The 24464-nt window shown below is 43.1% G+C and overlaps 1 protein-coding gene across 4 annotated transcripts; it reads right to left on the bottom strand.

The window, feature by feature from the left end:
* Window positions 1-1133: 1133 nt before the first annotated feature.
* On the bottom strand, window positions 1134-21598 carry CBR4 (carbonyl reductase 4). 4 transcript variants are annotated; one of them, XM_001927085.7, is made up of 5 exons: window positions 21320-21598; window positions 19601-19721; window positions 18504-18640; window positions 15638-15772; window positions 1134-2853 (listed from the first exon to the last, which is right to left on the bottom strand). In XM_001927085.7, the coding sequence occupies exons 1-5, from the start codon at window positions 21459-21461 to the stop codon at window positions 2675-2677; spliced, it is 714 nt and encodes a 237-aa protein (XP_001927120.2). In that variant the 5' UTR covers window positions 21462-21598; the 3' UTR covers window positions 1134-2674. The 4 variants fall into 4 exon arrangements, with proteins under 4 accessions (XP_001927120.2, XP_084850833.1, XP_084850832.1 ...); XM_084994706.1 differs by lacking the exon at window positions 1134-2853 and adding an exon at window positions 11485-12893; XM_005657284.4 differs by lacking the exon at window positions 1134-2853 and adding an exon at window positions 14749-15552.
* Between the last annotated feature and the right edge of the window lie 2866 nt (window positions 21599-24464).

Below are 24464 nucleotides of genomic sequence, written 5' to 3'. Positions count from 1 at the left end.
TATTCAACCAGTATGATGAGTTAATTAACCAAAGGATTGAAAGCACAGCAGTTTCTACCCTCAGAAGCTTACAATGTAGTTGGAAGATTAAATTAATATAAAAGAAACTTTTAAATTATTAAGTATACAATGTGTGTCAAGTTGGGGCAGTGGTATGACTTTCTACCTTACACATATTTTCATCTTAAAAGCCTGGAACATGTTTCTGCAAAGTAAGGCCTAACTCTTTGAGCATCCAGAACTCAAGAATGGTCTTCCTTATTCTAGGTAATAGAAGCATATCCCTGGAATCATCTCTGCACAAATTACTGCCCCCAAATTTATAACACAAAGCTCTTACAAACTGAACATGAAAAATTATGGAAGGAAGCAATATATAAACTTTCCATGAAAAATGTTAACACACTGGCTTTAACTGTAAACCAACCAAGTACTCAATACAGGCTGGCCTGTTGCCTCCTCAGAGTCAGATAACAGCTGGGGAGGAGTTTTCTTGCTAAAAATTCACCTACCTTCTTGACTCTCCAAACAGGAGTGGCAACCTGGCTCCAGCACTGAGATGAGAGCAGGGGGTGTCAAGTCCACGAAGGCAGTGGGAGCGGTGACCTGTGTCTAGATTTTGCCCCACATTCCACGCTGCAGGGGGTGGAGCAGTTTAAAAGGGGGTTGTTTCTTAACATATAAATACCTACACTTGAGGGTTAAATCCACCTGGAACCTCCACCTAGGCATCACAGGTTCACGTGAAGGCCCTGCTTTCTTCTGAGCACCAGTCCATCAGCGTCAGAATGACTTCAGCAGCCCAGGAGTGTGGGGGCAGCACGTTAAGGTCACTCGAAGGCCTGTAGGGGGACAGCGCTGGGGAAGTGGCCTCCTTGCCCGCCCTCCGGACGCCAGGACTGGGAACCATCCCCACCGCTGCCTGCTCACAAGCAGCTGGAGCTGCTGACGGCTGATGGATCCCGTTCAAGAAGCACCATGTCTGCCCTTGGTAGGCAAGTGGTTAACAATACTCAGCTGTTCACACTTGACCTTCTCACATCCTAAAGACTTCTCTAGGTAATAATGACTATCTGAAGATAAATTTAAAAGAATCTTTAAGGAATCAGGAATCATGAGTTAGAACACAGATCTGACTTTAGTACTTTACATTTTTATTACTTTACATATATTTAATATAACCTATTCATAATTTTGCACTTTCAATATAAAATCATGTTCAGCTCCAATTAAACTATAAAAGATTACTTTTTAAAATGGAGTAAATAGTTAAAACATTTTTAAATGGTAAAAATCAACATGAACCCAGTGACACTTAAAATATCACACTATTCCCTACCAAGGAGTTCAGTGCAAAACAGATGTCGTTTGTCGTTTCATTCACAGTTTGTATCTTTATCTCTAATCTGAGGGAAACATTTGCTTTTTTTTCTTTTTTGGCTATACCCTCAGCAAGTGGAAGTTCTCAGGCCAGGAAGTGAACCCATGCCACAGCAGTGACAATGCTGGACCCTTAACTGTGCCATAAAGGAATTCCCAAACATTTTCTTTTAAGACTAATGCTTTAATTGTTCCTTCTAAGTAAAGACATTTAACTCCTTGTTATTGCATATTTATCTATGAATGTTTACAAGTAATTATTTTTCTAAAATTATTTTTCTAAAATTTCAGGTAAAAATCATTATCCATGACTGCAAAATACTCTTAACTTTTAAAATTGTTTGTTATGCTATTTTTAAGTTTCCTGTTAAATTGAGTGTTTTGCGCATTTAAAAAAACACCACCACTTCTACTTCTGAAGTTGATGCAATCTACGCGGCTCATAACTGTACCAGACAGTAAAGCCTTAAGGGTTAATCCTTACCATCTCTGAGAAACACTATAGGATGGGTCAACTGCTCACACTTGATTTTGTAGATCATGGAGCCCAGATGACTGAGGAGGAGTAATGCCACTCAAAGACACCAGACCACCCCCCCCACCCAACGTCTGAAATGGTTTTTTTCAACCGTCTAACAACTGACTATCCAAGGTAAATGCAAAAGAAAGAGTGTTTAACTCCAGCAGGGTTGTGAAGGTACTCTCAACTGTGAATACTCTGACAAGTTTAACTTAACTTCTAGAGTTTTCAAGTCAAGCTTAACTTCTACAGTTTTCAATCTGATACAATGAAACACTAATGACAATTAGACCATATAATTTTTCCCACTTTGTAACAAAATATATAAATTAATACCTGTTTTATCACTTGCCAAATGTCTACACAGTTGGTCTCTGCATCCATGGCTTCCACATCCATGGATTCAACCAACCATGGATAGAAAATATTTGAACAAAAATTACTTACACAGCATTTACACCGTATTAGGTATTATACTGTAATCTAATGATGATTTATAGTATACACAGGTTATATTCAGACACTATGTAGCCATTCTGTATAAGGACCAAATCATGTGATGACTGTGGGGATCCTAGAGCCAATCCCTGCCAACACCCAGGGCAACAGTACACTAACACTGCTGCCCAGAAGGTACAGATCATTAAGAAAGCACAAGCGGTCAGACATGGCTCTCTACAGACATATTCACAGGAAGATGGACATCAACAGGTCTGATCGGCACATGCAGGTGTGACTGTCCCATCCACAGCCGGAGTGTGCCCTTGACCCCGGCTACATGGTGAGCTGCAGCCCCCCATCCACCACTAGGGCATGTCCCGTGATGTACGGAGACTCCAAGAGAAACAGAACCGCGTGGGCTACATCGAGGGGGTCTCCGAACCGCCCAAGAGGGATATTTGACTTTAAATGTTCTTCCTTCAAGTCTTTTGTCATATCTGTGTGAACAAACCCTGAAAGAGAAATGTTTGTCTTTAGTTGAAAAGAACAGACACTAAGGCTCCTGCTCAAATTCAAATAAAAATGAATTTGCTCCTGAAACTTTGAGGTGATTAATAAGCCTTGTTGAGTAAATACAGAGCTTTGCTAGCAATCAAATGACTAGCAATCAAGTCTTCATTTCCTTGTTCAGTTTAACTCAATGAACATTTATGAGACTCTAAAATATTTAACCCCCAAATATTTGGCCCAACTCATAGGACAACATAAGTGGGCAGATATAAACATGAATAAAGATTCCATTCCTTAAGGAACCTATAAGTTCTGAGGAAACCCTCATTTGCACCCCTAATTACAACAAAATGGATTCTGGTGAATATCCTGATGGAGGTTGTAAACACAAAGAGCTACAGATTCAGTTGCACTTGTGGGGGGCGGGGACAGGGAAGGAAGCCATCACCAATGTGGTCACATGACCTGATTTGGCAGTTCTGACAAAAATTAGTTTCCTTTGCTGTGGCTAAGATAGCTGAAGATGAGAAAGGTCAGTGTTGACATTCATATAAGGGAAAAAGATCCCACAGAATTATCCAATCCCGATGCAAGTATACAGAGAAAATTAAGAATTACCACGGCAATGGTATGGAATAAAGCTTGCAGAGAACATGTTCTCAAGAATGAGGTCCTGTCCTATAAAGTAATTATCTAATAACTGGCAGCCATGCTGAAGGATTCATAGCATAGATATATGCCAGGAAAATCTTATGAGGTTAGTCTGAAGCATACATATACATACTACCTATAAAATCTACTATCAGTATTCTCTATACTACTCAATTACTTAGACTTTAAAAAAAGAAGGCAAATTAATCCTCAAGAAGTTTACAAAAAGAAAATTTTGAACAATTTTAAGGCCATGAAAAACACATGAACTAAAAGTTAGACATGACCTGCAAAGTGAAAGTTTAATAAACGATCTCAAATACACAGCTTTCAAAATAGCTTATGTCACAGTTAAACCATTTATGACTCAGACTGTAAACCAACCTCAATACACTGTCTTTAAAAGCGCTAGGATGAACACTGGATAAGAATCAGCATTGGGCCCCTGGCTTATTGTCCAATACTGTGTAATGTTTACCTTTTTCTCTGCCTTAGGGTTTACTTATACACATCTTTGGTTTCTTAAGTCTTATGAGAAATAATCATAAATTTTCCCTCTATGACAGTAAGAGTTTAACTATTAGGGAAAAATTGCAGACAGGAGTTCCTGCCATAGCTCAGTGGAAACGAATCTGACTAGTATCCATGAGGATGCAGGTTTGATCCCTGGCCTCACGCAGTGGGTTAAGGATCCGGGATTGCCATGAGCTGTGGTGTAGGTTGCAGATGAGGCTTGGATCTGGTGTTGCTGTGGCTGTGGTGTAGGCTGGCAGCTACAGCTCGGATTAGACCCCTCTCCTGGGAACCTCCATATGCCGTGGGTACAGCCCTAAAAAGCAAAAAAAAAAAAAGAGAGAGAAACAAGTGGAATGTCTTTCATAAAGAACAGTTAAATAAATAAATAAATCATGGGGAGTTCCTGTTGTGGCTCAGTGGTAATGAACTCGACTAGTAAGTATCCATGAGGATATGCTTTCAACCCCTGGGTTAAGTATCTGGCGTTGCTGTGGCTGTGGCGTAAGCTGGCAGCTGTAGCTCCAATTCAACCCCTAGGCTGGGAACTTCCATATGCCACAGGTGTGACCCTAAAAAGCAAAAATCAATCAATCAATCAATCATGGTACATCCGCACCATAGATCAAACAGGCAGGCAAGTATTAAAAATGATGCTGCAGGAGTTCCCCTTGTGGCACAATGGAATTGGTGGCATCTCTGGAGCACTGGGATGCAGGTTCAATTCCCAGGCCAGCACAGTGGGTAAAGGATCCAGCTTTGCCACAGCTGTTGTGCACGTGCAACTGGGGTTTAGATCTGATCCCTGGCCTGGGAGCTCCATGTGCTGCAGGGCAGCCAAAAAAGAAAAAAATGATGCTTCAGAAGGACACTTAAAAGAGATAATATTTGCATATAAAAAGCAGCTTACAAATGAATTATACCACTATCAAAAAGGAAACAAAAAACTGAATACACACCAATGACTGAAAAAAATACACACAAAATACTACCTGTGATTATCATGAGACGCAAGAAGTACATGTGGTGTTTGCTCTCTTCTCTGAACTTCTCTGTAATTTCCAAACTGTCTATGATAGACATTATATTTGTATTCAGATAAAAAGTCACAGAAAAAGGACTCAGTACTAAGTTCAGACTGTTTGTAATGAGGGCCTAGAACAAGAGAACAAACTGGGATCACTTGTGTCCCACTATGAGCTCAGACTCTGAAATACAGTGTCACCTGCCGTAAAACACTGCCACAGTCATTTAGCAAGTCATCGACATTCCCCCTCACTCCCTTCCATCCTCAGGAGCAACGAGGTGGCCAGAAGGAATACAGGGATGATGGGAAGGAGCAGCACAGCCCACGCACAAGGAAACCTTGCCACCAGAAGCTGCAAATGGGATCCCCTCTACCCAGAGATGGCAACACTCCCAGGCTCAGTACTGGACAAGCACCACGCAGGCTCTCCAGACTCCCAGCCTCCACATACACTTAATTGTCAAAGGTGCCTCAAAAAGTAAATGAGGAAGAAAACTCACCCCACAGGTTTGCAATGTTGAATAAATAAACTGTGGGTCTAACACTTAAATATTCATTGTTATATTCTCAAAGAGTTCATGATACTATTATTTACTCTAAGCTCATTTTGAATTCTAGCAAAATAGGCATAAAAATTTTATTTCCCCACTAACAACTCTCAGCAGGAAATCAATGATGCATTTTACCCTTAAATAACAAAACAAACAGGACCTAATATAGAGCACAGGAAACTACATTCAGTATCTTGGAATAATCTATAATGGAAAAGAATATATATATATATATATATATATATATATATATATATGATGTATAACTGAATCACTTTGCTATACACTGGAAACTAATACAATATTGTAAATCAACTATACTTCAATTAAAAAAACAGAGGGAGTTCCCATTGTGGCTCAGTGGTAATGAGCCCAACTAGTATCTATGAGAATGTGAGTTCAATCCCTGGCCTTACTCGGCGGGTTAAGTCTCCAGAGTTGTCCTGAGCTGTGGTGTGGGTCGAGGATAGGGCTCAGATACCCCTGAGGGTGGCGAGGGAAGAAATGATCCTGTGTCACTGCGTTGGACTCACGGTGGTGGGACCAAGTCTGGCTGCCAACTTTGGTGGCCAGCCTCTGATTGCTGCTTGACATTCAGCCAGCCCCCTCCAGAGCCTGGTGCACATTTGTGGTCCACCTTGCCTCTGCTCATGTCTAGCTATTCGCCTGCTCTCACAGGGTAACATCTGCTCTGAGGAGCTGCCAAGCTTCTGCAAGCATTTGTCAACAAGAGTTTTTCCAAGTAGTAAATATAAAACTCTTCAACTTAAGGAGGGGGTAGTGAAACACTTAAAATACCCTACAGAAATAAATGAATGCTATACTATCTGTAAAATTTAAAATGTACATATCTGAGCCTTGTTAGTTCTATTCCCAGGATTATACTCACATACTCACGTACATGCAAAAATAAGTCATGTACAAGTACTGTCACTGTATCACTAGTTGGATCAGCAAAAGATTGAAAACAACCTAAATGCCCATTGAGAGTCATAGGTTAAATGAATTACCAGACATTACTGTCTTTTAATTTAGCCATTAAAAGTGGTGTAGCAGTGGAGTTCCTGGAGTGGCTTAGCAGTTAATGAATCTGACTAGCATCCATGAGGACACAAGTTTGATCCCTGGCCTCACTCAGTGGGTTAAAGATCCAGTGTTGCCGTGAGCTGTGGTGTAGGGGGCAGACATGGCTCGGCTTTGGCTGTGATGTAGGCTGGCAGCTACAGCTCTGATTTGACCCCTAGCCTGGGAACCTCTGTATGCTGCAGGTGTGGCCCTAAAAAGCAAAAAAAAAAAAAAAAGTGGTGCAGCAGTCACAAAAGACCACACTTTGTATGATGGAGACAGAAAGTAGATTAGTGGCTGCCAAAAGCTGGGGAGATGGAGGGAATTTAGTGAATGCTAACGGCTCTAATGGCTACAGGGTTTCTTTGGGGAAGATGAAAATGTGATGTTCTAACATGCACCTCGGTGATGAACAATTCTGTGACTACACTAAAAGAACTGGATTGGACACTTTAAATGGGTGAATTGTATGGTATGTGAGTTACACTTCCATAAAGCTGTTATTTTAAAAAGTGAAGCAGTTCTATAGGGAATAATATGGAATCAACTCCAAAAGAGATTGCTCCATAAGTAAAGCAAGGCACAGAACATTGTGAATAAAATGATCAATTTGTGTTTTCTTATGCACACAAAAGCCTTAATGGCTTATACCTGAAATACGGAGAAAACAAGCTGACAGTGTTTGTCTCGAGGAAAGAACTGAGCAACCAGAAAAGACTCACTTTTCACTCTCTGCTTTTTGTACTATTTTCTTTTTTGTCTTTTTTGGGGGCTGCACCCATGGCATATGGAAGTCCCCAGACTAGGGGTCAAATTGGAGCTGTAGCTGCTGGCCTAAACCACAGCAACACAGGATGTGAACTATGCCTGCGACCTACACCACTCAATTTGAGGCAGCCACAGATCCCCAACCCACTGATCGAGGCTAGAGATCAAACATGCGTCCTCATGGATACCAGTCAGGGTGGTTACTGCTGAGCCACAATGGGAATTCCCTTTTTGTACTTTCAAATTTTGTACCATATGTTTGTATTATCTATTGAAAAATATATTTTTAAAAGTAATATATCCATTATAATTTCAACTTATTAAATATTCTTTCTCCTATTCAATATTTTCCAATCAGTAACATTTATCCATGATGGGAAATTTACAGTTAAATATCAAAGCTTGGCAACTAATTTATTTTAAAAAGTAAACATTAGACAGCAAATGATAGCCTAATTTAATATTTTTCTTGTTCCTTGTTTTTCCTATTATGATTTGTTTAGCAGTCTTTTCCTAATTGGAAACTCCATTTGAAGGTGACCAGGAAAACTAACATTAAAAAGAAACATATATTGGAGTGCCCGTCATGGTGCAGCAGAAACTAATCGGGCTAGGAACCATGAGGTTGTGGGTTTAATTCCTAGCCTCGATCAGTGGGTTAAGGATCTGGCATTGCTGTGAGCTGTAGTGTAGGTTGCAGATGCAGCTCAGATCCTGTGTTGCTGTAGCTGTAGTATAAGCCAGTGGCAACAGCTCTGATTTGACCCCTAGCCTGGGAACCTCCATATGCTGTGGGTGCGGCCCTCAAAAGACAAAAGACAAAAAATAAAATAAAATAAATAAAAAGAAACATTAACTTTGATGTCTGTCTGCTCTAGTAAAAGATCTGGTGGAGTTCCCATTGTGGCTCAGCAGTTAACGAACCCAACTAACATCCATGAGGACGAGGATTCGATCCCAGGCTTCACTCAGTGCGTTAAAGATGCGGGGGCGTTGCCTTGAGCTGTGGTGTAGGTCAGAGATGTGGCTGGTATCCCACATTGCTGTGGCTGTGGCATACGCAGGATGGTGGCTACAGCTCTGATTGGACCCTTAGCCTGGGAACCTCCACATGCCGTTTAGGGTGCGGCCCTAAAAAGACAGGAAAAAAAAAAAAAAAGAGATCTCATGAAGAATCTGGTTGAAATTGCTATCTAAAGTTAATAAATAATCCACAGAATTGATTTAATGCTACCAGTTCTATTTATACTTAGCTTCTGATTAATGAAGCATATTCATACTATGTTATAGCATAGCCAGTCTATTATACTACAGCCAATATAATAAAAGTCACCTTATTAAATGTCCACATTTTTAGCAACAGGGTTTTGGTTTTTCCCTGCAGTATAAACTGCAGTGGAAAGTAAGTTCTTTAGGAAAGGATACACAAACGCTCTTTCCCAACACTCATAAAATTTCCCTTTGTACACAAACTGGATTTGCACTATCTAGCCTGTTGCCTTAATAATTAATTGACAAAATTATGCATTCCTTCTCCAGTGTTTCCATAGCATCACATGTGTATCTACTTCATGGTCATCATGTGGCAGTGTGATTGTTTTTATGTCTTTCCCACTCTACGTGGCTCCTTGTGGCAGAAAAATATTATTTGTGTCTGTACTTCCGGACTGGAGCTAGCCCTCACAAACAGGAACCACCCCAAGAAGTCTGCTGAAGGAGCACCAGGCATTAGGAACATCTGCGGTACCCTTAAACCGTCTGGATTTTAGACTGTCATGCCCTAGAATTAGCTCTCCATTACTCTCTCTACTGCAGTCCCTAAAGGAGAGGGAAGCACATACACAGGGTCCGAACCACAAATCACGTATTTTATGTATGGTTATAACCGGCAAAGACCTAAATCAATCAGGCTGCACAAAGCACACACATACAGAAAGCAGTGCCAAGGCCACAGTGCAGCTGTGGCTTTTTGTTTTTAATTAAATTTTTTATGGCTGCATCTGCAGCATATGGAAGTTCCTGAGCCAGGGATTGAACCTGAGCTACAGCGCAGTTGTGACCTCCAGGCAACAGTGGATCCCTCAACCCACTGCGCCAGGCTGGAGATTGAACCTTTGCCTCCACAGCAACTCAAGCTGCAGCAGTCAGGTTCTTAAACCACTGTGTCATAGCAGGAACTCCAACAGTGCAGCTTTTGGATGACCCTTTTTCTTTTCTCCCATTTTTCCAGAAAAATCGATGTATTTAAACCTAGTCATTTATCAAATATTCATGGATTTGGAATACCTGAATTTAGCTAGTCTCCGACTAAACAAAGAACCAGAATGAAGGCACACTCCAGAGCAAGAGGCCTACCAGGACATTATGACAAGTCCCTAAGCCCTATTGGGTCAACACTGCTGTCACATGGACACTGAGAACAGGGTCCATGCTGGAGCCAGAGTGATCTGAGTGGACGGCAGCCAAGGTCTACTTCAGCCTCCTCCTTACAAACCCCCAGCTGGCCAGTCCCAGAAACCACAGCAAGCTGGGACAGAGGTCCCATGGCAACTGGCAGAGGTACAGGAAAATAAAACATCCTTTTCTTTTTTTGCTGCACACAAGCCGTGTGGACGTTCCTGGGCCACACATAATCCTCCCTCTATCACACCAGCTAATAAGTGATGACGTAGATTTGAGTTGAACCATCTTTTTATTAGCCTCCTAACTAATCCAGGCAACTTTATCAACTAGGAATTGTCAAAAGGCAAACAATACAGAGGTAAAAGTTGTAAAATTGGGAGATTCTAGATATTTTAGACGGATTATATTGGCGAAAGGACAGAGACCTGAAGTTGTAATGATGTTAAATCTAGGGGGCCATGATTTTCAAGCTTTCCTTAGCTGGAAATCAAAAATAAAGCTTTAGTAACAGTTCTGCCAAAAATCTGCAGTGGAACCTTGGGCACGTATGTCACTCTGTGTCCTGGGTCCCAGTCTTCTAAACCATCAAATAACCAGGATAATGATCACTAAGATCCCATCCACCTATGTTATCCCGTAATTAGCGAAAATTTAAAAAATAAAGATCTTACTGGGAGTTCCCGTCGTGGCTCATGGTTAATGAAGCCGACTGGGAACCATGAGGTTGAGGGTTCGATCCCTGGCTTTGCTCAGTGGGTTAAAGATCTGGCGTTGCCATGAGCTGTTGTGTAAGTTGCAGACGCAGCTTGGATCCCATGTTGCTGTGGCTCTGGCATAGGCCGGTGGCTACAGCTTGGATTAGACCCCTAGCCTGGGAACCTCCATATGCTGCGGGAACGGCCCAAGAAATGGCAAAAAGACAAGTAAATAAATAAATAAAGATCTTACATAAAACAGAAGGAACAAGAAATCTGTTGTAGTCACCAGTGCACAACTATTTTAGAACTGTTCTACCCAGGAGTTCCCTTTGTGGCTCAGTGGTTAACGAATCCGACTAGGAACCATGAAGTTGCAGGTTCGATTCCTGGCCTCGCTCAGTGGGTTGAGGATCCTGCATTGCCGTGAGATGTGGTGTAGGTCGAAGATGTGGTTTGTATCTGGCGTTTCTGTGGCTGTGGTGTAGGCTGGCAGCTACAGCTCAGATTAGACCCCTCGCCTGGGAACCTCCATGTGCTGCCCCAGAAAAGCCAAAAAAAAAAAAAAAATTGTTCTAACCAGGGGTCAGTGTATGAGTATCAAACAGGCTAAGTGCTGGCTTCCTTCTCCATCAACTGAAAATCATAATTAAGTTATTCTAAGAAGTTTTAGATAAACACACAAATGCGTGTAATCTTTGATAAATGCACACAGAATTGTATTTGTGTATCTTTGCTTCTTTCCACATGTGTCTGGGCTAAGGAGAGTGTACATTTTCTCACACTGTCCTGCTCTCATGTCCTGCACACCTTTGTCCTGCTGAGCTCTCTGTCTGCACCGTCACGGAACAGCCTGGGCCTAGCTCCCACTGCACACAATTCACACGGGAACCTGTGCTCAACCTGCTGAATTAGTGGACTTGTTAACTCTTTTGAAAAAAAAATTACACAAAACATCACCCTTGGACAGGTCTTTTATTTTGTCATTGGAAATTTGTACAAACATGTAAATGGTTCTAATTTCCAGATAAGTCATTTTTGAGGTTCTTGTTAAGATCTGAGATTATACCTAGAATACAGAACTGCAATGTTTTCTTAAAACTGGAGTCTACTTTCTTACACAGTTCTGTGTGTAAATGCCTCCCAAATACCTGTCACTTTGTGTTTCTAATGGTTATGTGTAGTTAACTGATCTGTACACCTTAGGACACCACCTCGGATGTTTCTTTTCTTCTTTCTTTCTTTTTTTTTGGCATGTGGAAGTTCCCAGGCTAGGGGTCAAATCGGAGCTACAGCTGTTGGGCCTACGCCACAGCCACAGCAACACCAGATCTGAGACGCATCTACAACCTACACCACAGCTCACAGCCAAATCCTTAATCCATTGAGCAAGGCCAGGGATTGAACCTGCATCCTCGTGGATCCTAGCTGGGTTTGTTACCACTGAGCCACGAAGGGAATTCCCAGTTTCTGACTCAACTTAGAATCACTGTATGTAAGACTCACAAGCTCAGGGTTTCTGGACCATTCAACATACAATGACAGGGCGGTCACAGAGGATTTGCGTACTGTTTTTGGGAGCACTCTATGTTTTCATGGACATGTTCTGGAGCAATTCCACCTGCTCCCACCAACCTGTGGGCTCTGCACTCCATGGCACTGTTTATGGGGGCCTGCATACCTACTGTTCAGTCACTCCCGGGGCCCCTAACATCTGAGGTCACCAGGAGACCTACATATAAAGCAGTGCTCCTTTCTCAACCTGGGCTCTGGAGCAAGTCCGCCTGCTGAACTGAGCTTCGGCACAAGTCTCCCCCTCACTCTGCACTCCCGTTTTGGTCCAGGAGGAGGCTGGTTTTATCTTGAAGGGTTACATCCACATGCACACTCCATTCCCCTCTCATTCTGCCCTTCCGAGCACTTGGTTCACTGTGAAAATTTAAGTTTAAAAGGCGACTTTAGGAGTTCCCGTTGTGGTGCAGCAGAAACAAATCTGACTAGGAACCATGAGGTTTCGGGGTTTGATCCCTGGCCTCGCTCAGTGGGTTAAGGACCTGGGGTTGCTATGAGCTTTGGTGTAGGTCGCAGACCTGGCTCAGATCCTGTGTTGCTGTGGCTGTGGTGTAGACTGGTAGGGGCAGTTCCAGTTTGACCCCTAGCCTGGGAACCTCCATTTGCTGCGGGTGCGGCCCTAAAAAAGCAAAAAAAAAAAAAAAAAAAAAAAAAAGATTCCGACTGCAGTGCCTCAGGTTGCTGCAGAGGCATGGGTTTGATTCCTGGCCTGGTGCTGTGGGTTGAGAGATCTGGTGTTGCTGCAGCTGTGAATCAGATTCCATCCCTGGCCAGAGAACTTCCATGTGCCACAGGTACTGCCAAAAAAGGAAAAAAGTCTTAGTGGAGAATTTCTTTAGCCTTTAGCAATCTAAACTATAATTCCAATCAGTTTGTTTCAATATATTCCAATTACTTGTATCAGACAAACCAAGCAACCATGGCTTTGCATCCCATTCAACCCATCATTATTTTCCAGGGTTGTGGAACACCCAGAGGCTGCACAGTAAGAAGAACAGGTATCCCTTCTTCAGGAGCCCAGATCACACTGGCTTTGTCTCACAGGTGAACTGCATCTCTGTTGGCTTGGTTCTCTTCCATGTTTCACAAGAACACAAGGGTTCCTGGCAGACTTCCTGCGGGGCCAGCTCTACTGTAAGCTCCCCACTGTGACTTCTCCTCTTCGGAGAACTCGTTAAATCGCCACCTCTAACCACCTTCACCGTCGGTCACTCCAACACTCACCTGGTTTTCGAAGCCTTCCTCCTGAGTACCTCCCGTGCATGCACTAGAACCTGCTGGGCTAGAGTGCGTGCCCACACCAGTCACCGCGTGCCACCTCCGGACCCTCACACAGCGGCCTCAGAGTCCCCTCACTCACTAAAGGGGCAACTACAGCTAAAAGTACTGTTAAAATCTACTTCTCCATAGTGACTTGTCAAAAGATACTTCTTCCTCCTGAGTCTGTGTAAATATCCTTTCCTCCAAATTTTCCTTTTGTTGAAATTCTTACATGAACACTGCGTAGCTCTCTGGGGCACAAGGAGGTCTAGTGAAAGGCATTTTGTCCGTTCTGAAAACAAATGTATGAGACCTCTGATCATTCTTTTTATTTACAGCTGCACCTGTGGCACATGGAAGTTCCCAGGCTAGGGGTCAAACTGGAGATGGAGCTGTAGCTACAGACCTATGCCACAGCCATGCAGGATCTGAGCCACATCTGCAATCTTCACTATGGCTGGAGGCAATGCCAGATCTATAACCCACTGAGCTAGGCCAGGGACTGAACTCGCATCCTCACGGACACCTTGTTGGGTTCTTAACCCACTGAGCCACGACAGGAACTCCTGGTAATTCTTTTTCTGTATAAACACTGGTGTTCTGGAGCACAGGCAGACCTCTGCTGTGATACGGTGTTTTGCAGATACTGCATTTTTACAAATTAAAGGTTTGATGCAACTCCAGGTCGTCTATCAACTCTATTTCTCCAACAGCATTTGCTCACTTCATGTCTCTGGGTAATTCTCACGTCTTTGGTAACTCTTGCAATATTTCAAATTCATTCACTGGTACTGCATTTGTTATGGTATCGGTGCTCAGTTATCTTTGATGTTACTATATGACTCCTTTTGAAGGTTCACATGATGCTTAGCATCTTTTAACAATAAATCATTTTTAAATTAAGGCAGAACACTGTTTTTTTTTTGACACAGTGGTAATGCACATTAATAGACTCCAGTACAGTGTGCACATAACTGCTCTATGCACTGGGAAACCAAAAAAGTTCCTGTGACTAGCTTCCTGTGATACACACTTAACTGCGGTGTCTGGATCTGAACCCGCAGTATCTCTGGGGTCTACCTGCAATCAGTACTCAGTTGCTTCGTGAAGTGTGCAAATGACATCACCTACGCAGCCTTGTTGGCTATTTCCTCTGGTTTGTGTTGTTATTAAAAGCACATTGTGTTGGGAGTTTCTGCAGTGGTTAAGAATCTGACCACAGCAGCTCAGGTCACTGCAGAGGCACAGGTTTGATGTCTGGCCCAGTGCAGTGGGTTAAAGGATCTGGTGTTGCTGCAGCTGTGGCTTGGATTGAGTCCCCGGCCCAAGAACTTCCACATGCTGGCCATTTAGAAAAAGAAGGCACACTGTATTATCAAACTACTCAGATGCTTTAAATATAAAGACATGTTATTTCTTTAATCTAGATGTATAGAATGTATCAGATAATACATGCATTACTTGGAAAGTTGCTTGACAAAATGACAAGGCCTAAACAAATTAACAAATGTTGTATCCCAGTGAACAGCAAATCTATGAAATGCCCAAGAGGAGGAAGACAGACAGAATGAGTTTTCCAAGGGTGCGCAAGAGGGCCTGCACCACCGGGGACACGTTACTGATACCCCGCAGTTGACTTGTTTCAAACTCTCAGGCTATGCTCCCCACGGTTCTTAACTTACAACTGACTTTACATGTGTGTGTGTGTGTGTGTGTGTGTGTGTGTGTGTGTGTGTGTGTGTGTGTGTGTGTGTGTGTGTGTGTGTGTGTGTGTAGTATTTATTACTCAGTGAGTTTTATTACATGTATAGTTGTACAATGATCATCATAACCCAATTTTATAGCATTTCCATCCCAAACCTCCAGAGGATCCCCCCACCTCCCAACCTCATTTGGAAACCCTAAGTTTTTCAAAGTCTGTGAGTCAGTATCTGTTCTGACAACTGACTTTTAAACGCCAAGATTCCCTGTGGTTTTAGTTTGGGAAAATCACTCGGTGCAGACGCGTGGTGCCACTCAAGCCTTCTGCAGCCACCTGTGTCCCATCAGGATGAAGTCAAGCACCCCCACCCCCACCCCCACCCTAGGCAGCGTGGCTCCAGGGCTGAGAAACAGTATGGGTCTGCTGCTCCTGCTCCTGCTCCTGCTCCTGCTCCTGCCCCAGCCCAGGGAGGAATGCCTGACGATGCTGGTGTACTTACAGAAACAACAACGGTTCTGGCTATTGCTGTATAAGCCACGGATTCACATAAATTAAAAGGAAAAAGAAGTTTTCACTGACCTGGTGCAACTACATTCACTCTGATTTTCTTTTTCGCTACTTCTTTAGCAAGAGCCCGTGAGAATCCAACTAGTCCTCCTTTACTGGCACTGTACACAGACTGGCCAGGATTGCCTTTTAAACCAACAACACTTCCTAGAAAAAGGAATGAAAGCCAATGCAAGCCAATTAATGGGATTATTATTCTGAATTTTCTAGATAATCTGTAGTTAACAAACAAGGTACAAACCATTTTAACTTGTCCTTTGCTAAAATGAGGAATTCTAACCATTGACATTTTAGTAAGACTTAGGGTTGAGCTTGCTCCAGATACATAAAGAAAACAGGATTCAGAAGTTCCCGTCGTGGCTCAGTGGTTAATGAATCCAACTAGGAACCATGAGGTTGCGGGTTTGATCCCTGGCCTTGCTCAGGGGGTTGAGGATCTGGCGTTGCCGTGAGCTGTGGTGTGGGTTGCAGACACGGCTCAGATCCTGCGTTGCTGTGGCTCTGGCGTAGGCTGGTGGCTACAGCTCCAATTCAACCCCTAGCCAGGGAATCTCCATATGCTGTGGGAGCAGCCCCAGAAAGGGCAAAAAACCAAAAAAAGAAAAAAGAAAACAGGACTCAAAAGAAGCTCATGTAAAACCAGGGGGGTATGTAAATGCCAGGCAGGGGCTTGAGAACTGATCCACTCACTAAGTAAGGGGAATCCATGCTCATCTCTGAGGTCAAATATGATGAAAATTCTACAGTAGGTACAAAGGCTTCCATTAAAAAAAAGTGAGATAAAGGCTGTTTATGTTTCTACAACATATATTAAAGGAAGTACTCATTTCCACCAAAAAAAAATATTATCTGAGGTAAATTTCAACTACTGTCAAACTAAATTAGCAACGTCTCGATTATAATCTTTTTTGTAAAACTGCAATTTAGTTACCTTCAGTGACATATTAACTTGTGCTGCCTACAATAAAGATTCTTGGGTGGCCTCATTTATATGAATAGGAAAGAATAATTTATAGTTCTAATATCAGTGGTATGCAAATAAATTCTTGCAGAACAGAAGCTGGGGAAGTAATTTTCTCCACCAGTGACCTGGACTTTTGCTACAAAAATTAATCAAGAACCTCACCAGATTTTTGAAAAAGTGATTTTATCTTAGAGAAAGGAAACATTCCAAATACTTTTTATATTACAGTCAAGTCCAACATTTAAAATATTTATCCACAGCAGATGTTACATGCCAGGTATGACAGAGGAAGAGAGATGTGAAGCACACAAAGACAGAAAAGACACATCAGACAGAGGAGACACAGGTGGACAGAGAAAAGTGTTGCGTGGGAGAAGGAGAAACAAGGAGAGACACAAACACACACAACACATGGACTCGGAAGGAAGGCCGAGCAGGAGGCTGGAGCAGCTCTGGTTCCTGACACACCTTCTTAAATACCAACAAACTTTCTAGCAGTTTAAAGGAGTCCCTTCTGTGTGAAGAATCTCCTATTTGACTTTCAATTGTCTATTTTTTACTTTCAGCACAAATCTAAAAGTTTGCATGCATATAAAGGAATGTGGATTTTCAAAAACATATCTAAAAAGGGAACATTTGAGGAGTTCCTGTCATGGAACAGCAGAAACAAATCTGACTAGGAACCATGAGGTTTCGGGTTCGATCCTTGGCCTTGTTCAGTGGGTTAAGGATCCACCGTTGCCATGAGCTGTGGTGTAGGTCGAAGATGTGGCTCAGATCCTGCACTGCTGTGGCTGTGGTGTTGGCCAGTGGCTACAGCTCCGATTCGACCCCTAACCTGGGAACCTCCATATGCCGCAAATGTGGCCTAAAAAGAAAAACATAAAAATAAAAAGGGAATATTTTAGAGTAAATACATGTCACGTTATCAGGTGTACACAGGCCAGTATACCAGTTTATGAAAACCCCAAATCATTATCCGATTGCGTTAGATGGCAAAGGTCAACTCATTTACTAATATTTACAAGAAAACTGACCTCTTACACTTTTAAGAGTACGTGTCAAAAATGTTCTAATTCTTATCACAGTATTCCTTCCCTTTTTCATTTTCAAAAGAAAAACCCTGTATTATGGCTTGGAAAGGCATTTCCTGTATTAAAAAGAACAGGGTCATTCACTTTAACAAAGTGTCACCACCCTTTTGTGGCTGTTTAAGGTATTATTACCACTTAAAGGCAGATGGTATGCTTCTATTTTTAAATTTTCAAACAAATACAATTTCAAGTCATTTTGCATTTTGAGATCTACAGGCACGTACTACACAGTTTTGTCTGTCTCAGGGGTCAGATGAACTGAAGACCAGGAGTTATGTGCATCCATCCTAAAAAACTGAAAGGTTATTCTCATAAGAAAACTTTCTCTTAAGCCTCTGTACTAGATTTATCAGTGACCCTGCAGAAGTCATTTTTCAGCTCCCACTATCTAAAGCGTTTCAATTCCTTGCCTAAATTTTGAAAATTCAATTTTATGTAAAAATCAGCATGGCCAATTTCTCTTAAAAGTCAAAACAGCTGGCCAAACTGGACATGTGTGTAGCAACAACCTGCCTGAGCTAAACCAGTCCACACAGCCTCTGGACACAAAGCTGGCTACCTTTCATCATGTATCACCTGGCTTGTTGCTGTCATTTCCCTAATACCTGGTGGTATCACTCATGTAACACCTGCCTGAACACTAGAAGAATATGAATTGGCAATTCCTGTTTTATCCATTAATCAGTTCATCAAATCCTCTTTCTATAGATAAGGACGACAGTCCATCTGAGTTTCACAGGTAAATAAATTTCAAATTAGCTGACAAACTATTTTTATAGTACCAGGAGATAATTATAAATTCACAAAGGTGAACTCTCACCTATATTCACAATGGACCCTCCCTGTTGCTTAATCATGGTCTTCACAGCAGCTTTACACGTCAGCATGGAACCCAAGAGGTTAGTCTGAAGCTGACACAGCATATCTTCAGCGCTTGTCCTAACTAAGAGGTTATCCCTGCCAAAAAAACAAAACCCAAATCAAAACAACAACAAAAAAACATGTTAACTTAAAAATGGGATAAAACAAAACAAACTTTAAAGGCAGGAAATACATTTTTCCTGAATATATATTATGAATAGTACTTCACATTTATGCTAGAATACCTGGAGAGTTCATTTTAAACTTGATTGGAGAGGAACTAAAACAAGTGATACACAGACAGGACCCACTTAAAGACAGGTGCCTACCAACCAGGTAGAGGGGTACACATCCCTAACTACTGAAAGTCGTGCTATGTAGCCAAACCAGGAGAGAACGTAATAAGTGCCATACTAAGTTTTGCTTAGAAAGAAAATTTTGGAGTGGAAATTAACCTGACTGGTATCCATGAGGATATCAGTTCATCGAGTTCAGTGGGTTAAGTATCCAATATTGCCATGAACTGTGATGTAGGTTGCATAAGGGGTTCAGAGCCCACATTGCTGTGGCTGATTCAAGCCCTCGCCTGGGAACTTCCATATGCCAGAGGGGCGGCCCTAAAGAGCAAAAGAAAGAAAATTTTTATACCAAATATTCTAAATGTTCTGTCCTAAATTCATTAAAAAAAGGAAAGAATGCCAATCTGATTCCACTCATATTAACTAAGAAAACATATGTGGTGACAGAACTCAGGACAGCGGTTATCTATAAGGAAGTACTAACTGAGAAGAAATGGAGAGCCTGCTGGAGTTCTGGAAAAATTCTGCAGCTCAACATGAGTGTTGATTACAATGCTGAAACTGAACTGTACTTACTTTAATCTCAATATAAAAGAAAAGAATGAAAAAAGTGTGTGGATTGACAGACCAAGTTTTAAAATAGTTTTTCTTCCAATTACAAGTAAAACAAGTTAATATATATTAAATGCTCATATCAAGCAAAGACATACTAGGAAAAAAAGACATATTAAGAAATGTACTTAACTTTATGACCAACCTGTTAATTCCAGCTGCATTAACCAAGAAATTAACTGGACCTAAATTTTTCTCTATCTCTTCAAAGGTACTCTGAACATCTTGTTCCTTGGCAACATCACAGCTCAATGCCAAATGATCTCCTACATAAGATTAGACTGGAATTACTAATGAATTATAACTTGAATTTAGAAAGTATTCAATACACATTCGTTAAGCATCTACTATGAGTGAGACCTGTTCTATCCAGAACCTAGAGACAAAAGATGATTATGTCATGGACTCCAGATTTCATGGAATTCTTCTAATAAACTAGAGGGGGGGAGCAGAAATAAAGTAATACAATAGACTGTAAATCCTAAAACTTTTTTTAATCAAAAAATGAGGGGAGAATGTTTTTCTTGTAAATACTTTGTATGGTTCATCTAATAATATTTATACCGTTGATACTGACCCCATGCACCAGTTTTTTCAGTTTTATATTCCTTTTTTTGAAACTTAATGTCTAATTCAGTTATATTTTTGCTGAATTGGTTTCCTGGCCCTGAGATAAACTCTAGGGCTTTTTTGTTTTAACTGTGGCACATATAATGACTGTTATTCAAGCCTATTAGAAGAAATGAGACAAAACAGGAAGCTGTTAAAAAAAAAATGCTAAAACTACAAACCATGAAAGAAAACAACTTTTTACTAAAAACAACTCTTCTCTGTTCTTTTTAAAATGTTCATTGTGAACTATTTAAATACCAACAAAAAATTACACTTCAAAGTCTTCTCTACTTAATAACGTACCATTTTACCACTCTAAAATGTAGTTAAAAAAAAAAACTAAATAATTGTTTATCTTCTGGCTAGCCTTGCCTTATATATCAACACTAAAATTACTTCCTCAAATCTTCGGAAACAGTAAGTCACTCAGGAAGCAACACTTTCTGGGTGAAAACCAATCACTCCTGGACCACGCAATTCAAGGAAATGCAAGGCCCAGAGCACTGACACTCGGCTTTCACCTGAAGGTGTGCTGGGCCCCGCACCACCCTGGAACCCAGCACAGCCTCACTGATGGCTGGGTGACCCGTAGGGCCAGCGCGTGCTCGCCCCAGGGCCAGACTGTAATGACTGCAGCAGGAAGCATCGCGGAGATTCTCCCGCGTCTACGACTCCCGAGTGTCCTATAGACTCTAATACGCAAACACTTGGGTGAGCCCAGCGGTGACGTCGCTGCACAGGTGCCCCGTTCCCAGGTGAACGAGATGCACCTGCACCGGCCGCCCTCCTAACTCAGCAGACAACTGCGTGCTCTGGGCCGTCAAAACACCCGTCTCCCAGCCACCCAGACACTGAAATTTGCAAAGCAACTGCTAACCCATTCCTAACAAATAGAAAAAAATGGAGTTTCAGCGCATTATCAGAATCGGACGGAACAAATCTCACTGTCCCTTTGTAAAGGTCATGGAGGGAGCGTAATTACGTAAACGCTTTGACGCAGAGAAAAGGACGGGACACGGCTCGGACAGACCCGACCGGGAGAGTCCCACTCCGAGCACGCGCAGCAAAGCGCAAGAACAGGCGCGCACCGAACAGGCACGGAGACCGCAGCGCGCCTGCGCCGTGCCCTTCCCATCGCCCGCACGGGGGACCTAACCACGGTGGAGGGGAGCGCTCAAGGGGGCCTTTAAGATCCGCTGCGGCTGCAGCACACTCGCCGCGCGGAAGCGGGGCGTATCCGGTCGGTACCCACCACCCAGGTCCCCAGCCACGGCTCTGGCTCCTTGCAGATTCCGGGCGACGATGGCCAGTCGGTAGCCTCTCTGGGCCATCAAGCGGGCCACCGCCCTGCCGATGCCCCGGGAGCCTCCGAACACGGCGCACACCCTGTCCATCTGGGACCGGGAGGAGGCTGCAAGGGGCTGCCTTTCCTACGGCCTCGCAGCAACCCTCACAAGCCGAAGCGCCGCCCCCACAGTCAAACTGCTGCCGGGCGAGCGAAGACTCCTTGAGCGCAGCGTCGGCGCGTTACGTCAGCGCGTCGACGTCAGCGCGCATGGGTTCGGGACGCAGCGCCTTCTGAGGACGCGAATACTGGCCTGAGAGCTAGGCCGCGGGAGCGGTGCAGAGACGGCCTGCGCTGCATGCTGGGACTTGTAGTCTCGAAGCAGGAGAAGACCACGTGGTCGCGGTGCTTTAGGGGACAAGGCGTTGAAGGCAGCTGGGCTACTCTGCATGCAGTTGGTGTGGGCGTCGGGACCGTTTCTAGGGAACCAGCTCTTACCTCTTACAGCTGAGCGGGGTTGCGAACTCCCTGGGTGCGGGATGTTCCACCTAAAACTCAAGCTGGGACATGCGGATCACCTCATTAGGACCCAGGGTATACCCTCTGAGTTTGTGTCTGGCGGAGAATGGGGGCAGGAATCAGGCCCGCAGCAGATCCCCGCCCAACCGTTGTCCAGCTTAGTTTGGACACAGGCGCACTGTGAGGTCTAACGGGCCAAAACCTAGGAATTTGCATCAAAGTAAGGTTTATTGCAGGGCTGAGGAGGGAGAATTGGATCATGCTGGAAAGACCTGAGCTCTCCCGTGGGTTTCAGGAAAGGACTGTTTATAGGCAGAATTGACGGGAGTGTGTGTGGGGGGGTAACCCTCTTCTGATTGGTTGGTGGTAAGGTAGTAGGGTGGTGTTGCGGGAACCTCAATCTGGAAGTCTTCTGGTTCCAACTAGTCTAGGGTCCACTTGCTTGAGCTCAGCCTTAAGTGACCAACCTCCACCTGGGTGGGAGGAACCTTAGTTCCTGCAGAAAAACTCAGATGTGCATCTGATTATTATGCCCATCCCCTGAGAAGGAACCGCAATGCTACCCGGTCCTAAACTGTCGGTTCTTTCTGCATCCCTTTACTCTCCTGACCAGGAGCTGCATGAATCCGAAGGTGTAGGAGGCTGAAAACCTTTTTCCTACAAACAAGAAATGGGTGACATGGAAAGGCTTTTATACCTGGAAGGGCCCCACAGGGTGCTGCTCAGTTTCAATCTTCTGTTTTCTTTGATTCTTCTCAGTCTTGAGGGGAACAGGTGTTGGACAAGGAAAGGAGTAACATTTTGGATAAATAGGTTGATGAGCTTAGCAGGGTAACTCAGTTTTAGGGATAAAGTTTGCCTCTCTGGAGGAGTAGCTCCAGGGTCAGCCTCATATCAAACCCCAGTGTCCTCCCCATGGAAGGAGCAGGGACACAAGGGTCAGACTCATACCAGACCCTGTCTTAGCACCCCTCTCCCACCTAGGCCCACCAGTCATCTGAAAGAGAGGTGTGGTAGAAGCAAGGGACCCAGTCTGGATGGCACAGGAGGAGCTCAAGAAATGTTAACTGAATGAATAGTCTTGCCTGATCCAAAGCACAAGGACTGAGCCTCCTCCAATGCTGCAAAGAAAAATAGGTTCCTGCAGTACTGAAGAGGACGTGCTGGGTGCTTTCAGGATTAATAAGCTGAAAGCTTAGTGTTTGTTACAATAACACTTGAGACATTGTCACTGTATTAAATGTTTCAGGAAAGTGTAAAGCATGGTCCCTACTACTAAAAAGAAGACCACCTGGGATAACAGGACAACTACAGGTGAACACCAGTGAATAATCCAAAATCACGACATGCAAAACCGTCTTAACAGGAGAGCTCAGAGGAAAAGGAAGTCAATGAAGGATGGAGAAATGCATGGAGAAGCTGCATTTGAGGTCTGGATGCAGATGAATGAAGGCAGGGGAAGAACAACGACAACAACAAAAAACCGCTAAGCAAATTGAACATCATTTTTGTCCCACCTGAATCCAAAGCAGATTAAAAGGGCTTGGAAAAATACATTGTAAAACCTCACACCCATTAGGATGGCCACTATAAAAAATAATAACAAGCATCCACAAGTGCTGGAACTCTTGTACACTGTTGATGGGAATGTAAACTGGTACAGTTGCTCTGAGAAACAGTATGGTGGTTTCTCACAAAAAGATCGTATTGCCGTATAGTCCAGCAATTCCACTTCTGGGTATATGCCTAAAAGAATTAAAAGCAGAGTCCGAAAGCAGTATTTGTAAACCCATGTTCATAACAGTGTTATTCATAATACTTAGAATGCGGAAGCAACCCATGTGATCATGGATGGATGGATAAGCACGGGCACACACGCACGTGTTACTCAGCTTTCAAAAGGAAGGAAATTCTGCAGTACGCTACCACATGGATGAACCTTGAGGACGTTGTGATAAATGAAATAAGCCAAAATGAGCCAATCACAAAACAACAAACACTGTATGATTGCACCTAGATGAGGTACTCAGCCTAGTCAGAATCATACAGAAAGTAGGATGGTGATTGCCAGAGGCTGGGGACGAGGAGGAAGGGAGAGCTGTTTAAAGAGGATAATGTTTTGGTTTTGCAAGATGAAAACAGTTTAGGAGAGGCCGGTGGTGATGTTACGACATGGATGTTACTTACTACTTCTGAGCTGTATACACTTGAAAATAGTTTTAAGATGTAAATTCTATGTGTATTTTACCATATTTTTTTTTCTTTTTAGGGCCAGACTTGTGGCATATGGAAGTTCCCAGGCTCGGGGTCGAATCAGAGCTAACAGCTGCCAGCCTACACCACAGCCACAGCACCGTGAGACCTGAGCTACATCTGTTAACTACACCACAGTTTACAGCAATGCCAGATCCCCGACCCACTGAGTGAGGCCAGGGATTGAACTCGCATCTCATGGATACTAGTTGGATTCATTTCCACTGAGCCACAATGGGAACCCCCTATTTTACCATAATTTTTAAAGTCAAGGAAGAACCACCCCAGCAACACAGATATTAACAGTGACAGCAAGAACACTGAATGTAGTTTCAAGTTT

The sequence above is a fragment of the Sus scrofa genome, chromosome 14, assembly GCF_054392235.1.
Source record: "Sus scrofa isolate SSC_HxYL_T2T_F1_AM1 chromosome 14, Sscrofa_HxYL_maternal_Yorkshire_Landrace_v2.0, whole genome shotgun sequence".
Lineage (NCBI taxonomy): Eukaryota > Metazoa > Chordata > Mammalia > Artiodactyla > Suidae > Sus > Sus scrofa.
This window is presented reverse-complemented; position numbering and strand designations above follow the sequence as displayed.

What these genes read in the sequence shown, in the direction of transcription:
- CBR4 (XM_001927085.7), bottom strand. Translation starts at nt 21,461, where the DNA reads ATGGACAGGGTGTGCGCCGTGTTCGGAGGCTCCCGGGGCATCGGCAGG. An exon ending in AATGCAGCTGGAATTAACAG is followed by an intron (nt 18,641 to 19,600) that starts GTTGGTCATAAA and finishes TTTTTTTGGCAG; the next exon opens with GGATAACCTCTTAGTTAGGA. An exon ending in AGTGAATGTAGTTGCACCAG is followed by an intron (nt 2,854 to 15,637) that starts GTCAGTGAAAAC and finishes TTTCTCTTTCAG; the next exon opens with GGTTTGTTCACACAGATATG.